Below are 16,878 nucleotides of genomic sequence, written 5' to 3'. Positions count from 1 at the left end.
CACTATGCAAGAATCTTTGAATGATATTATATTATTATTATTTAAATATCACACATATATGTCTATTTCATACTACTAAATTTTGAAAGTAATTTAAAAGTCTTTGTACAATAAAGTTGAAGTCAAATTAAAGGATAATTTACTTAAATAAAATGTTTAAAAACACATTTTATCATAATATAACTTTTTTAAGTTGAAAGTGCAATTATAATTTTAACAATTTTATAGAAATTGTTACTAATAGCAGGTAGTAGATTAGGGATGAACGTAAATTATTACTGACAGTCACAATTTACATTGAAGAACGTGCAACCAGAAATTACTATAGACAACTACGATTTCTGAAGGAATAAATTTGAGCATAAATCGCTATAGGTAGTAATAGTTTATGTGTGCTTTATGCATATGCTTCTTGTCTATATATATTCCTCCAAGGCAATGAGGTAGTAGTGGAGTGTCATTTTTCACGTGATGAGAGTTTTCTAGCACTAGTGCATTGCTATGGCAAAATTCAGAAAAGTAAAAAGTACGGTGTTAAATTTACGAATAGGGAACTACTTAGCCTTTTTATCCTGTCGTTGAGTACTTTGGCCAATATAAAAAACAGCATATTACAGAAGTTGGGAGTGTGTGGGACAAAGTAGGTAAAAAAGTTGTTTTACAAGATTCCATTACTGTTGTGTCAACCGGTGTGAAGTATGAGACATTTGTGATAGGGTCCGATGAAGATATACAGGTCTTGTTTCACTGTAGGGGAAGTTTTTCCGAAGTTAGAATACCCAAGTTGTTTGCCAAGTTGGAAGATGGTGTCAACAGCTCTGGGGCATCAGCGCTGAATCCTCAGTCGACGACAATGGGGTGCCTCAACGTCGATGCTTGTGATAGTACCTACTTGTTTGCTGATTGATCCTCCATGTGTTGCAGTTGGTACTGCTAGTTCACCTCGGGGTCTTCCTAATTTTGCAATTGAGTCTGGACCAGATCAAGTTGAAAATGCGATCGAGAGGATGATTCAGACGATGAGCCAGTCAACATTGTTGGGGACAATGATGATGATACTCCGAGCAATCCACCTATACCCCATGAACCATCGAGTTCCGGCACACAGCAACATCCTCCACATTTGTCGACCTTGAACTTGGAAGCCTTAGGCCAACAGCCGGGTGTCGATGCAACGTTTGGGAGTCAGGGACTACATGATGCAATTGCTCCAACAGAATTTCAGATTGGCAAATCTTTCCAAAGTAAGGAGGAAGCCGTGTTGAGCATAAAAGATTACATTCGGCGTGGAGTTGAGTACAGGGTGATGGGAATCCGACCATCTTAAATACCATGGAAGATGCAAAGAGTTCGGTAAAATGTGGACGTGGATGATTCGTATCACGCTCCGGCAAAGGAAGAGCACTTGGGAAGTGCGGAGGTACAAATGACCGCACACATGCTTGGCCATATCGATATCAAGTGATCACAGGTATCTTGATTATCATGTCATATGGGCGAGAATTTTTTCGTTGGTTAGAGCCGATGCATCGGTAACGCTAAAGGTGTTGCAGCAAGCTGCTGAGGCTCCCACACAATCTAAAACATTCAACACAATCGTACGTTAGAATATTATTTACAGCGATAATGGTGAACCGCTACTTATACAAACAACCACAGACATGAAACTTACATCTCGAGCGCTCAATCGATCTAATGCCATGCGATACTATATAACCCTTTGCTCCTTCCCACTATTTGGTGGTAAGTATGCTACCCACCTGAATGATAGTAAGTGGTAAGATGAAAGTTTAACACGACATATAATAGTTTATAAACTTGAAACAAATAAATGACACCTGGATGCCAATGGAAATGAAAAATCCTCAAACCCTTACGGCCTCAGAAAGGGGAACCGCCAGAAGATCCAACTCTGTAGCTGCTGAAAATGACCCGCCAAGTTAGTGACATTTCTATTCGCCACCTGGCATATGCATTGGTACAACCATACCAATGCAGCGAAACCCCAGCTATAATTATCCATGTCATCAAGATTCGCCACAAAAGGCAACCACCAAATATGAACCCACTTCGCACTCTTGTCACCAAATAACTAAGTGGATAACAACATCATAATATAGGCACTGCGTATATGCAAATAGTATCCTCGGTCGCATCAGCTGGTAACACCCTAAACCTCTCGTGGAACTATGTGAAGTGGATTGTCATCTGCTTGACTTTATTCGGCAGTGGCAGCTCACTAAATAACTCTTGAAACCATTCCCAAGCTGGTCGGCCACCCTCCATGAATTTTTCGAACTCAGCTAGGCACCCACTAACGGCCTTCCCATCGACAAGCAACCCAAACTGATATGCCACATCTTGTAGCGTTATGGTGCACTCTTCGAAAGGCATATGAAATGTGTATGTCTCAGGACACCACTTCTTAATGAATGCACTGAGCTTGTTCAACCTGGTCAGGTGGTACAAATAATCCCTCTCCAAATAAGGTATGATTCGTTCATGCATAGACATATTTTGTTGCCGCCGAACACTGTAGATACACCTACTCGGCTGCACCATGCATTAAAAATAACCACGACGCAATTAAATTCTACTTGATACACGCATAAACAATAAATAATTACTCAAAATAATTAAATAAATAAAAATAACTACAACGCATAAACACTAAATAACATCTGCAACCTCTCTAATTACAAAAACACAACAAAGTCTAATATTTCATCCACATTAAATCTTATACCTTAAACCATAGTTATCATAACCGAACCAGTAATCAATCTGGTCATATGATCGGGTCACCGAGTAACTAGTTCAACTGGTGAGTCACTGATTCACCCAGTTAACCCGGTCATAATTAAAAAAATATAAAATTATATAAATAAAATTAAAATAATGTCTTAAAACTTAAAATGTAAGTCTTTACAAATATTAATAATCTAATATCAATTTTTAACCATAACTAATGATCTTAAAAAAGATAATAAAGTAGTATATAGTACAAAATATGTTCTCAATTTAAATCAACAAGGGCGAATGAAGAACACAATCGGTAAATCAAGTCCAAGGAGTGATCTCAAAGTTGGCATCAATATCTTCATAGGACGAATTTGAGATGAAGACATTTTTAAAATTCTATCAAAAGAAATAAAAGATTTTTAGCAACAAAAAATTGACCTAAGTGAGTTTTTAAGCAACGCAGCAACAACCACCAAAATATTCAATTCAAACGTTATCATCCAGCAACAAAATTCAAGTATTCAACTCAAACATTATCCAGCAACAAAAAAATTATCCAGCAAGTTGTCAACTTAAAATCTCAAACATTATCCAGCAACAAAAAAATTATCCAGCAAGTATCCAACTTTGTTATCCAGCAAGTATTCAAATTTTCTCAAGTTCAATAACTCTAAAACCAAATACAACAGCAACATTAACCAGATTCAGTAACAATTCTAAGTTTCTAACTCAAATTTTCTCAAGTTCAACAACTCTAAAACCAAATACAATAGCAACATTAACCAGACTCAACAAAAATTCTAGTGAAAGAACATAGTAAAAAATTTGAAGGGAGCTCACCTAATTGACTGATTCCGACATCGCGTTTGGCGCGACACAAGATGACGACGACCACCACCCGAGGGAGCAGCTGCTGCTTGACTGATTCCGTCTGCTTCTGCCGCTGATGAACCAAACACAGGGGCACAGGACCGCGGCGACGACCGAGATGAGGGGACGAGGTGAGAGACCGAGAGAGCGACGAAGTGAGGGGTGAGAGATTGAGAGTGATGACTGTCGAGGTGAGGAGAGAGATGAAAGAGTGACGATGTCAGGTGAGGCCGTGAGCCAGTGAGAGAGATGGAGAGAGCACAGAGACGAAGCTGGCTAGGTTAGGGGGGTTCCACTCAGAGTCTCAGAGGCTGGCTGGGTTAGGGTTTCCTTGAAAGGGAATGGGGGCGTCTGAAACGTGCCATTTCAGTTATTAGGAAAAAAAATAAACACGACCTGGACCAGGTTAAATTAATTGGCCGGGGTCACCGGGTTTCATGAAAACCAGTCAGGTCGAACCGGATTTGACTAGGTAAGCCGGTTCAACGAGTGGCTCGGTCCGGTCAAATGACTGGGTGACCAGATTTTCGGTCGAACCGGCCGGATCGAGTCGGGTCTGATAACTATGCTCTAAAATATAAATCTTAAGGTATGATATTGTCCATGTCCTATACGCTACATACTACATTCTATATCACAAAGTCTAATACTAAATTATAAATATTAATTTAGAGAAAGTCAAGGGAGCTAACACTTTTATTAAAATTTGGTCAGCGCTTAATCAGCAAAAGAAAAGTGAGTAATCCCACACCATTAAATATAATCTCACACCATTAAAAATACTTATGATGGCTAATTGATGACTACAAATCACAAAACTTGCTGGTTACCTAACACTCCTCATTAATTTATATATTCTATTTTCTATACCCTACATTCTAGATCCTAAATTTTAAAGTGTAATACTCAACTATAAAGATTCAATTATAAATTCTAGCTCCTATACCCTACATACTAGATTCTATTTTCCAAATTCTAAGACTAAAAGAAAAACATGCTCACCTTGTCAACAATGACACCGGCAATGTATACAACGCCATTCAGTCGGTACAAACTCTGTTCGTCTGCCATGTTATCCAGTTGAAGATCAACTGATGAGAAAACCCAAATCCGCTCCTAAAATCCTCCTCCTTTTCTCTAGAATTTCTTCTCTCTAACAAATTTCACACTCCACACCAAACGAAGAATCCGCGACTTGCTATCGCGGTTTTATAACCCCTGTTAACGTAAATCGCGGCTAGCTCTAGCGGTTTATATCCAAGCAATGCAACACATAAATCGCTAGTAGTTTATGCCCAGATCCATTCCTTCAGAAACTGTTGCTGCCTATAGCGATTTCTGATTGCACGTTTTTTGACATAAACTGCGACTGTCAGTAACGATTTATGTTCATCCTTATCTGTTACTATCAGTAGCGGTTTTTAGAGAATAGTAAAAATTGTAATTGCGTCTTTAGTTTAAAAAAATTGTATTATAGTAAAATGTGTTTTTAAACATTTTATTTGAATGAATTGTTCAAACCAAAATACAATAAATTGAATGTGAAAAGAACATATGTTCAAATTTATGTCTCTCAAAAGGTCATCGCTGGTGAGAAAAATATAATTAATTTCTATATACTTTTATTTTAATTTTTAAATTTTTATTAAGCCTTTGTTTCTGGACAATATCTTTTACAGATAAAGAACTACGATCTTCTAGATTCCATCAGTGAAGCTTAATGATAAATATAATATTTTTTAAAACAAAATATTAAAAAAAAAATAAAAAATCAGTCTAAAACAATATAAAATTGTTTTATTTTATATATTTATTATTATTAGAATAATTGAATAATAATAATAAATGTAATATATAAATGTGTAATAAACACATATATTATTTTATGCATTTTCAATATTTAGTGACCAAAAAGTAGTAAAAGATAAAAAAATACATCAGTAAATATATATATATAATTTAAGTACCCCTTTAATTTAAACAAGCTATATATAACCCACATAAAATTAAAAAAAAATATCATTTGATGGAATATAAAATATAATTAACTTTCAATAGAAATTGTTGATTAAATGACAAATAACCTTATTTTTTTATTTTAAAAAATATTCATTTTAAATAATCTTATTTACCGTATATATTTTCACTCTCTTCTTATTCAGTGTTTTCATCACTTTACAATAATGCACTTAGGCTTGTTTAATGTTTGTAGGCTCTCTCACAGAAACGCTGCTCCAAAATGTTAATATCTCACTATATTTAATAAAATATATAAAACGAAAATTAATTTCAATATTAAATAACTGAGAAGCCACAAAAGAATTATTTTTGATAAAGTTATTATATTAATTAAATTCTTAAGAATTTTTTTACCTAAGAGAGATGAAAAAACGACCAACTTATTTTTGCTATAAACTAGAGCTTTATTTTATTTTGCAAATAATACTGTCAAACTCACCCTTAATCCTTAAATTATTAATGGCACACTAAACATATTCTAGAATCTATGTAGCATGAAGTCATGAACCCTCCACTTCTGAATATATATATATATATATATATATATATATATATATATATATATATGATGTCATTTTATCTCGTACCACATATGCAAGCAATGACTCGAACTTGTGTGGTTCAAAGCAACTTGAAAATTATACAAAACATCAAAACTGTGGACTTGAAAATTCCATTTGAAAATAGGTTAATTTTGTCCGATTATTAGACATTTAGACTTGTCATTAAGTTCAATCTTTTTCGTTCTGTTTTTTCTTTAAAGCACTACTATTCTCTCGTATTAAAAATTATTAAAGATATAATTATTTGTATATTTTTTATTAATTTAAATTTTTAAAAAATAATATCGCTCAAATTGGATAAGATTGCTTACATATATTCTTACATAATATAAATTTAACACATCATATTAGAAACACTCACAATAAAAGTGGGTATTGTCAAATTTATTCAAATATATATTCAACATAAGTTACATGTTTGTTGGTAGGGTATTGTAAAACTCAAAATTTAACATTTTTTATCTATTACAATACATTTTTTTAAAAAATTTAAATTAATAGAAAAAGACACATAACTTATTATATATTTATCGTATTTCTTATGTAAAAGTATTTTTTTAAGTTTGAATGATTTTTTTGCATAGATTTTTTTTTTCTTTTTATTTGTTTTAACAAATATCATATTTTATATTTTTCTGTCATAAAAGCTGTGATACTATAATATGATATTACTTTTTTAAAAAATTCAAATTAAAATAAAAAATATATAAATAATTATATCTCTAAAATAACAATATTTTTTTATTTTTTGTAGGCTAACAGTAAATTTGTCACATATTTAAATTCTATTTTAAAATTTGTTATTAGTTAATAAATTATTATATAAAAAAGTTAAACTTCCAACAATTAAGTAAATGAATAAAATGAATATTTGTTCAAAATTTAACATATATCTATATTTACAGCACTTGAAACTTGATATGACAAGTCTTCTCCAAGTCATCTCATTATTTTTTTTTCCTATACTTTATTATTCATAGCAATTCATTTTTAATGGTAATGATACGTGGCAATCCATAATCCTACTTTAATTTTGCATATTACCTTTCAAACTTCAATATCATTATTAAAATTTCAATTCATAGGAAACTCACCATGAAGCCTCCTAAAAGCTATCTATAAAAATATATATACTCTTTATTTGGTGAGCCCATGTATGAAATGATTTAATTAATTATTATGGTACGAGAATTAGTAAGATGACAGATCAAAAGGATCATCAAATTCCTGAAGCAGAGTCACCACCTGAGAGTGATGACTTGAGCAACAATTGGTCTCTTGAATTATCAGATTACTTGGCCATTGATGATGATACTCAATGGCTTGATGATGAGTCATTTGTTTCTCAGCATAATCTTTATCATCAAAACTATGTTTTCCATCATCAACCACCCATTCAAGTTGAAGGAGCTACTTCCAACTTTGAGGGCTCTTCATCAACAAGTAAGTATATATTGCCTTTAATTTTGTTTTATTTTTATGTTGTTTTAATTCAAAATATCATTAGTTACATACAGGATATTTGAAGTTACACCAATCTAATATAATTTACCTATTTTTATACAAGAAATATTAAATTCTGCTAGCATATATTTGATGATCCATAAATGTTCTTCTTCTTCAATGAAACCTTCACATATTACAAATGAAATGTGCATTTGTTTGAGTATTCATTATATGTGACATGAAATCAGTTAGGGAAGTATGTCATGTGGTAACTAATTTCTCGCAAAAGAAATGTTAGAGAGCTAGCAGAATTTATTATTTTTGGCCAACAGTTAACTATCAATATTTAAAAATGTGGATTAAAAATACGTGATTGGATTATTAGACTAAAGAAATTAAGTTAATAGCTAAAAATGATGGTCAAAAACCAATAAATTCTATTTATCTTCTAACATTTTTCATCACTCAATGTTCAACTTTAACTTTAGCGACTAATAATTAAGTAAAGAACACGTCTCTAAATTGATGACAAAATATTTATCGTTGATTTATCACTAATAATTTCTCGCTAGATAATTATAAATTAACAACAAAAAATGTTGATCTTTACAAAATTTCCTTGCTAATCTGCCAAATTCTTGTAACAATGCAAAGAACATTTGCAAATGTGTCTCTTTTCTCAAACCTAGCTAAGAGCTAACCATGCATACTATCATCTTTGGTTCTTCTTACAAAAGCAGTTTTCAAAAGTCACATATATAATTACTTCAACTTTTGATGAATTATTTATGTGGACTTAATTAATCATAACCATGATTGGTTATGCATGCATATATGCATGTGTCTTAAAAGACATAAGCAGTGGACAAGAGAAGAAGGAAGCTAGACATAGATATGCATTCAAAACAAAATCAGAGGTTGAAGTGTTGGATGATGGATACAAGTGGAGGAAATATGGAAAGAAGATGGTCAAAAATAGCCCCAATCCAAGGTATATAGCATATATATGTATTCATTTCATTATCATTATTATATATATGGTAAAAACTCAGGTGCAGTCGACTTTACGTGAAGTTAATAGTTGAGAGTCGTTAGATGAGAATTTAGTAAAATCAGTCAAATTATCTAATGGTTCTCAATTATCAACTTCACGTGAAGTCGACCGCACCTGAGTTTTCATCTTATATGTATATATACATGGTGTATATCATGAACAAATTTATGTGTAATTGGTTTCTAAGAAAAGATTCACATCATGAGAAAATTAAAAATATATATATAATTTATTTATACACCTTTATAAAAATTATTGTAAGAAAATAATATAACAAACCTTTTATCAAATTCTATCGAGTGCAATAATAAGTATATATATATAAAGCACCCCTAAACCCTAAATAAAAAAAGTTTAATGAATAGAAATATTTTATATATTTATTATATTTGATTACACAGGAATTATTATAGGTGTTCAGTGGATGGATGTTCAGTGAAAAAGAGAGTAGAGAGGGATAGGGATGATCCAATGTATGTCATAACAACCTATGAAGGCATCCACATTCACCATCCTTCTTCATCTCGCTACTAGCTTTATATATATAACCCACCCTATATGTAAACTTATTTATCTTTACTAAGGTCTGTAAATAAAGAATAATATTAGAGGAAAATATTTATGATATTTCTTTTTGTGTTAGTATATACCACCATGCATAGTTTTCCACCTAAACAATGTTGGTCAAGCTAGTTAGATTATTAGATTGAATTAATCAATATTTACCAAAAGAAATTAGAAAGTTAACTTTTATCGGTCAATATCAGTCAATTTTTTAAAATTATTTTTTGTTTTATATATTAAACTTTTAAGTTTTAAATTCTAACTTCAAATCATAATTCTGCAAAAAGAAAAATGAGTTAAAAATTTAATTTTATAATAAAAAAATAATTGATTAAAATTTAATTTTTTATACTTATTTATACCGAATTATGATTAACATTCACTACAAAACAGTCGACAGATAGAGGACAATAAAAAAAAAAAAAAAAAAAACATTTTATGCTTGTCCCGCATAATGGTTGTGGCATTCTCATGAAAATATAAAAAAATAAAAATACAAATATGAAGGAAATGTGGAAAAAAAAAACACCATTATTGCTTGTTAGAGGGCCTAATTAGGCTCAACTAAACAACACACTAATGTGATGAAATAAATACCTTCTTGGTCACCTCATACATTCATACAATATAATTGTGAGTCATAAAGAAATAGGGAAAGTTTATATAATAATTAAAAAAAGAAACAGAACAATATTACGTGTACATAATATTTATAGAATACTATACCAACATTTTTTTCATTCATCATAACTCCAAATGATGTGAACTTCACATTCTAATAATAAATGCTCTAATTAATTTATGTTTCACATTTTATCCAATAACAAATGATACTTGTCAACACAAAATCAAACAAATGATTTTTTTAAAAAGTAAAATATAAAAATTTCCAGCAAAGGATTATGCCATCAGAGTCATCAGCTTTAGGAAATGGAATATTTTTGTTTTTTTTTTTTTTTTTACAACTAGACTAATGTACTAATAATTTTTAAATTACACATAATACTCAACCGAAAGAAAAAGTGATTATCAAAACTCTCAAGAAGGTATTTTGTTATTCAATCAGTTACAACTGTAATCACCTTCAATCAAGTTATAACTGATTATCTATATCTAATAAACTTTGGTGTAACTCATACTCGAGTTCAACCAACTTTTCACTCAAAACATCTTCATGATTCACCAAGTTAAACCCATTTGTATCATGCATCAAGATAATTCAATGGTGTAAACTTTAGCATAATTTTAAACCAGTAATTTCTATTAGATTTACACCATTGAAATTATCTTAATGCCTCATTGACCAAACATAACTTGGTGAATTTATGACATTCTGAGAAAGTTCAATATACCTCAGAGTTTGAACTAATTGATTCTTATAACTTCATTCCCAGATAACAAAATATCTACCAATTAGTATAAACTATCTACAAAGAGGAACATTTTTTTCCCCTAAATTGGCTAACATGGCATGTCAAAAAATTATCTGTTAGTTCAATTTGGAAAAGATAATATCAGGGTTCCGAATGTGTACATTTTCAGCACTAGTCCTCTTGTTATCATGAACACAAGAAATGCTCCATAAAATATCCTCATTCAGCAACTTGTTGGTCAACAATGGGAACGATCTAACAATTGCCTTTGACTTCGAAGTTGAATGTTTAGCAGTACTACTACTATCCATGCCGGTGGTGCGCAACCATCGGAATGCAGATTGCCGCTGAGCTCCGGTACCCCATAGTTTCCTTTTCCCGGCTTCGTTGGTTGTAACACTGGCAAGATGAATCTCACTGATCTTAAATCTGAACTGGGGTGCTGAGTTTTCTACATCATTTGAATCATTTTGCAGGGCCTCATTCTCAGCTCCCTCATCCTGTCTTTCAAGAAAAATGCTGAGGGATCGCGACGATTCATCGTCATGTATGTGAACCCTTTCGACTTGAGTTAAAACCAGCATCGGAACGCCAACAGGTTCGTAATTTCGTAGGGGATCCCTAAGCTGGATCATGCAAGCCACTGTTATGTGGTTTCCAAAGAGTCTGTATTCGCTGCCATATATTCTTACCCTGTCCATGGCCTTTTCCAACACTTCATCGTCTAATTCCGAGATTTTCGAATGATGAGCTTTAAGGACCTTTAAAATTTGCTCCAAATCTCCTTCAATAATCCCAGAATCCAATCTCAACCACTGATCCAATGTCACTGACAGACCTATCAATCCATTAACATCAACAATCCCCATATGCTGCTGGGGACGAATGCTTGATGGTGCCGCCACAGTCGACATGCCAGATTGTATTCTTAACCCTTCTATCAAAAGGGTTTCAATCATACCAATAGCTATAGGAGCTATAGCTTCTAGGGATAAGGAATTGAAGTCTATGCCTTGATTAATTACATAACCATGTGGAAATTCATGCCTGCAATAACATTTAAGAAAAGGAAATCAGAAAATATAAAATAGAAGCTAATAATATTTGAATAAAACTGTTGAGTTTCACATTGTGCAGTGTGTAGGAATATGACCAAATAGCCTTTATAGAAATAGCTTCGGCCATTCTCCCCCTTTGAACTAACTTCTGGGGCAAGAATATTGGTCACCAATTAACCGGTGAATGTCTAGTACTTCAAACTCCATATCAAAATTCCAAGAGAAACAAAACAAACATGAATATAAGATGGTAATCTTGAAAATAATAATAATAATAATAATTCAATAAGGCCACTAAAGCACTTCCTAACCTTCTAGGAGATCTCATGTCAGTTGTAGCTTCCCACGCAATTCGCTTAATGGATTTTCCAGTGATATCTTCCAAAGGCATTAATTTGTAGATATGATTATACAGATCCTCAACTCCATCAGATGCCATATGCAGAAGTATCTCCAATACATCATTACCCATTTCTGCAGGTAGAACAAGTGGATTAGAAGCTTGAACGATTAGCTTCCCACCATTTTTAGCATGTCTGAAGAGGGAAGGACTCATGGACTTGAGAAAGCCTCCATCCTTTGTTTCAACAAATGAACCAAGCCCTTCTTCAATTGAAGGTAACATCGATGATTCTTCATTCGGTAACTCAATTGGACTTCCAAATCCACCGGACCACGTTCCAGGAGAATCTTCAAAGTCCTTTTCATTTAATCCCCATTGTTGCATCAATGAGTCAGTCTCTAGATCTTCAAGCATTTTAGCATTCCTTCTATGGAGTAATAACCGACTCGCCCTTTCATGATCCTCCTCAGCAGATTGAATAGTTAAAGACAATTCAGAATCCGCAGCAAAATCTTCCCTACCCGCTCCAAGTGTATCTATATCTATTCCCAATTCCTCCTTATTTGCATCGAAATAAAGACTGAAGTTACCTGAAGACAGAGCCTCTTCTACAAACTGGCTTAAAAGCTGTTCTCTAGGAGATTGTGGATCACCATGGCAACCCAAGTCAAACGTGTCACTCTCCGTAGCAAGCATGTTCAAGAAATCATTTGCCACAGATTCAGTGAAATCATCCAAGCTATGTGACTTTTTCAATGTTCTATGTGTTTTATAATCAGACTGGAGACTCAACTGGTGTTGTTCGTGATGTAGAAACTCATGCATTGGCCATAAAGCATCCAAGTTATCTAAAACTACCAACTCCGGTGATGTCTCATGAGCTGTATCCACTGCTTTCATGGAAGTTTGATCGGCACATGTGCTACTGCAGTTAAGTTTGCTGTCATCTGCAATCGCCCCGTTCAAGCAACTATGACATATGTTATCCCTTGAATCACATCTTGTGTTTCTGTCTAAATCTATGTCGTCGTCCTTAATAATCTCATCCACATTAATGATTTCAACCGTAGATACATCAATTGTTTTAGTTCTTTCCTGATCAGGTTGCATGGAATTACCATCCGATGTTTCTACACCCTGTTCAATAATGGAAAACTCAGTGTCATCAGACTCTGTGTCATCACACTCATGTTCAATTGATTCTTCAGGAAACTCCGATTTCAGAGGAATTTTGGTCCTAATTGGTTCCAAATCTTTCGAGTTTATCCAGGCTGGATCATCCAAGTTCTGCTCATCAAGTTTCTGATATAATAAACTGATTGACTTCGAAAGACCTGAGCCAGAATTCAGCAATAATTCATTGCACGATGTTGCATCATCTGAATGAGGGACAACCAATCTATTTTGCAGCTCATGAGCATAGCTCCCAGATTGCCAAGACTTCATGTCCCTATTGCTAGAACCAAAATCCACAGCATTGTCTGCGGTACTAGACCTGCTAGCCTCCAAATTAATAAGGTTGAGAACATTTGGATTGCTACCACCGAATTTCATCAATTCATCATTTAAGACTTGATAACTGAAACTAACATGTAGGCTAGCTCCAATGGCGCTTCCTGCCAATCTAAAACTTGTGGTCCATTTCCCGGAACTATTGTCGCCCCTTAATGCCTCCAAAGTTAGAGGCAAAAGTCTTGTGAGATCTACCTCATGATGCCCTATGTCAACTTGAGGTGCCCCAACAATAGAAACATAAATCATGAAACGCTTAGAATCATACTTCACAGAATGACTAGTCCCACTGCCGCTACCATATACCGAGCACTTATGGGCCAAAGTTTCATCAAACTCAACAGCACCGCCAAAAACCATTGACGAGCGTGTCTGCAAACTGCTGTTTTTCCTTTTCCAATGAACACGCAAACTAATGCCATTGAAATTCGACGGCAACCCTTGAACCGAGTGGACATGGAGATTAAAACAACAATGGAACTTCTGACTACCAATATGGGTCAAAGCTTTCAAGGGCTTCTTCCAATTCCATGCTGAAGGCAACTTCTTGTCCTTGACAAACAGATCATCCCTAACATATCCTGGAGCAAATTGAACTTTTGGCTTTGCTACACGAGTTTTCTCAGCAGATTTGGATCGAATATTCGACGAAGAGAACAAGCCCTTAGAAGGGGCCTTGTTCAAGTAAAGGGCTCTGCTTATTTCCTCAATGTCACGCAGTAACCGACCATCTTCACAGTTAGCTTCTCCAACATCACCACCATCAACATCTTGATCCCCACACTCAAACTTTGATTTTATCATCTTATTGGCATTGAAGATTGAATAAATTGGTAAATATAGAAAAACACCCAACAAATTCTATCAACCCATCACACTAGATGTTTCACGGATGAATCAATTTAGGATATTCGTGACCTATAACAAAGTAACAAACCATATAAATTACAATCAGATATAAACACAACCACCATAATCATCATATCATAGCTCCTAGCTAGGATACATCAAAATACACAGCAAGCAAGAATTCTGAGAAAAACCCATTGTTGTTCCGCAAAGAAAGTTACAAACTTTACATGATTTGAACCACTAATCTAAGAGCAATAAAGTAAAATTGAAAGTTGAAGCTTATGAATGAAAGAACTCACTGAAAAATAAGTATTCGGTGGTTGTGGCTGGTGAAGCGTGAATCTGATGGAACGAGGAACACCCGAAAAATTAGCTTTGGTTTTGATGAAACAGGAATTGTGATTTGGAACGAAATGAAGCGGTTTTGTTGACTCCCTGTTATGCTTGGTTTTTTTTATCCTTTGCTTAGTGCACTTCCAAAGATGAGGTAGGTGACTTTGGTGAGAAAGAATGAGAAGATGCAGACAAGCATGTTCTTCTTTTTGTCATTATTTTATTTTCCAAAATTGTCAAAATTTTTATTTATTTTATACTCTAATACCTATACTACACATATTCCATAAGTTTATAATTGTCAACATTTTTATTTATTTATGAGGTAAAGTATATTTTTGTCGTGAAGTTGTCAAAAATTTTAAAAATACCTCTATATTTTATTTAAATTTAATTTTGTCTTAAAAATTTTTAATTTGTATCAAATATATCATCGACAGCTAAATTTTTAAAAAATTTAAGATTAATTTAACAATAATACATGAAAATTATGTTTGATTTGTTTATATTGAGGGTTATAGTTATAAAATTGCTATTAAATTGGTCTTAAATTTTTTGAAAAATTAATTGTCAGTGGTATATTTGATATAAATCGAAAATTTTTGGGACAAAATTAAAACAAAATAAAACTTAAGAGTATTTTTAAAACTTTTGCCAAATTTTAGGGACAAAAAATATATTTTACCCTTATCTATTTTTCCAAAATTAGGAGTAAAACTCGAACCCACAATTTTTAAATGAATATGAAAAGACTATGTCAACTTATTTATTTATTTATTTTAGACTTTAATAAGTTTTTAATTTTTATAAAATATTCACTTAAAACATATTCGTATCAATTTTTAGTACACGACTAAGTATTATATCTTTCTTTTATAATATAAAAAATAAATTTTTATTTTTTTTATCAATCACTTAATATTATAAGTAAAAAATATACACATAAAATGTATATAAAAATACATATAATATTTCAATATTTTAATACATATGATATATTTGTGAAATACTGTTATTTAGATTTGAATCAAAACTAATGACAGACAAACTTTTAAATACATTTTTAAATTTTTATACAGATGTTCTTTAAAAAGATGATTCGTGTACGGGTTTGTTAAGTGCATATAAAATGCACATATTTTTGGAGCAGACATACAAAAAAAAATATCAATCATCATACATTTTTTAAATAATTTATTCCACTACACTACATGACCTCTTATTTAACCATACTAAGTTTTAGACCGAATGCAAACAACCTCTAACAAAAATTGCACATAATTAGTTAATTACATGCCCTAAGTCTGCTGAATCACAGGATTTAGATCCTCTAAAGTTTGAATTTCATTTTAGAGAGTAAAGTGTAATCTTTTACCATTGATTTTATAGGTAGAATCAAAAATAAATATGAAAGAAAAAATATTCAAGGGTAACTTAATTCTCTAAAGTGAAATTCAAATTTTAGAAAATCCAAATCCGTACAGGATATATGTAGCACGGTTGAAGAAATGAAAACCAGAGATTTTATTATCCTCTATAGGATATAAAATTCTTACTTTATTACACCTAGTCGTTCATATTTTTTAAATTATATCTTCTCAATCTTCTTTAATTATTTTGTGATTATCAATGCGAACCTCCAGTCCTCCATGGTCTATATAAATAAGAATTTTTCTATAAACACAAATGGATGATAAATTTTTTTCTCCGAACACTCTGCAACATTTGCCTCTAGCACATTCGTTCTAATTTACTTGAATTCAATCACCTATTCATTCAAACCATCTTCAAGGACACGAACAAAAGCAATCAAGTGAGAATTTCATTTTATGAACTGAAATTCGACGCCCTGGTCATATTGGTACATATGCATGTACTCTTACACAAGTTGTGAATTGTGATTCTCATATTGTTGATACAAAAAATTGTTTAAAGCTTCCTTTGATCATAGAATCGCACTACTGTAAATCCCTTGAACAACCCACCATGAAGAGCTGCATCTACTCCCAAAATTGAGATTATTGATGAGCTTAATCGACTGATTTATTTGTGAGTCGGAAAAATCTAAGCAAAACACATATATATACATTCAGATTTAGTAAATCCTTTCTTCTCGTTCTTGCTGTTTCTTTTTATATACAACTTTATC

At 32.6% G+C, this 16,878-nt stretch overlaps 2 protein-coding genes across 2 annotated transcripts; one reads left to right on the top strand and one right to left on the bottom strand.

The window, feature by feature from the left end:
• The first annotated feature begins 7,185 nt into the window (after positions 1-7,185).
• Positions 7,186-9,339, top strand: LOC112698319 (probable WRKY transcription factor 75). The gene is made up of 3 exons (XM_025751618.2): positions 7,186-7,637; positions 8,493-8,631; positions 9,096-9,339. The coding sequence occupies exons 1-3, from the start codon at positions 7,394-7,396 to the stop codon at positions 9,226-9,228; spliced, it is 516 nt and encodes a 171-aa protein (XP_025607403.1). The 5' UTR covers positions 7,186-7,393; the 3' UTR covers positions 9,229-9,339.
• A 1,271-nt stretch (positions 9,340-10,610) lies between these two features.
• Positions 10,611-14,967, bottom strand: LOC112697636 (protein PLASTID MOVEMENT IMPAIRED 1-RELATED 2). The gene is made up of 3 exons (XM_025750892.3): positions 14,696-14,967; positions 12,001-14,462; positions 10,611-11,678 (listed from the first exon to the last, which is right to left on the bottom strand). Exons 2-3 carry the CDS (start codon positions 14,346-14,348, stop codon positions 10,748-10,750), a joined length of 3,279 nt encoding a protein of 1,092 aa, XP_025606677.1. The 5' UTR covers positions 14,349-14,462; positions 14,696-14,967; the 3' UTR covers positions 10,611-10,747.
• Positions 14,968-16,878: the final 1,911 nt, after the last annotated feature.

Source organism: Arachis hypogaea, chromosome 16 (assembly GCF_003086295.3).
Source record: "Arachis hypogaea cultivar Tifrunner chromosome 16, arahy.Tifrunner.gnm2.J5K5, whole genome shotgun sequence".
NCBI classification, from domain to species: domain Eukaryota; kingdom Viridiplantae; phylum Streptophyta; class Magnoliopsida; order Fabales; family Fabaceae; genus Arachis; species Arachis hypogaea.
The sequence above is the reverse complement of the archived record's forward strand: the minus strand, read 5'-3'. Positions and strand labels throughout refer to the sequence as shown.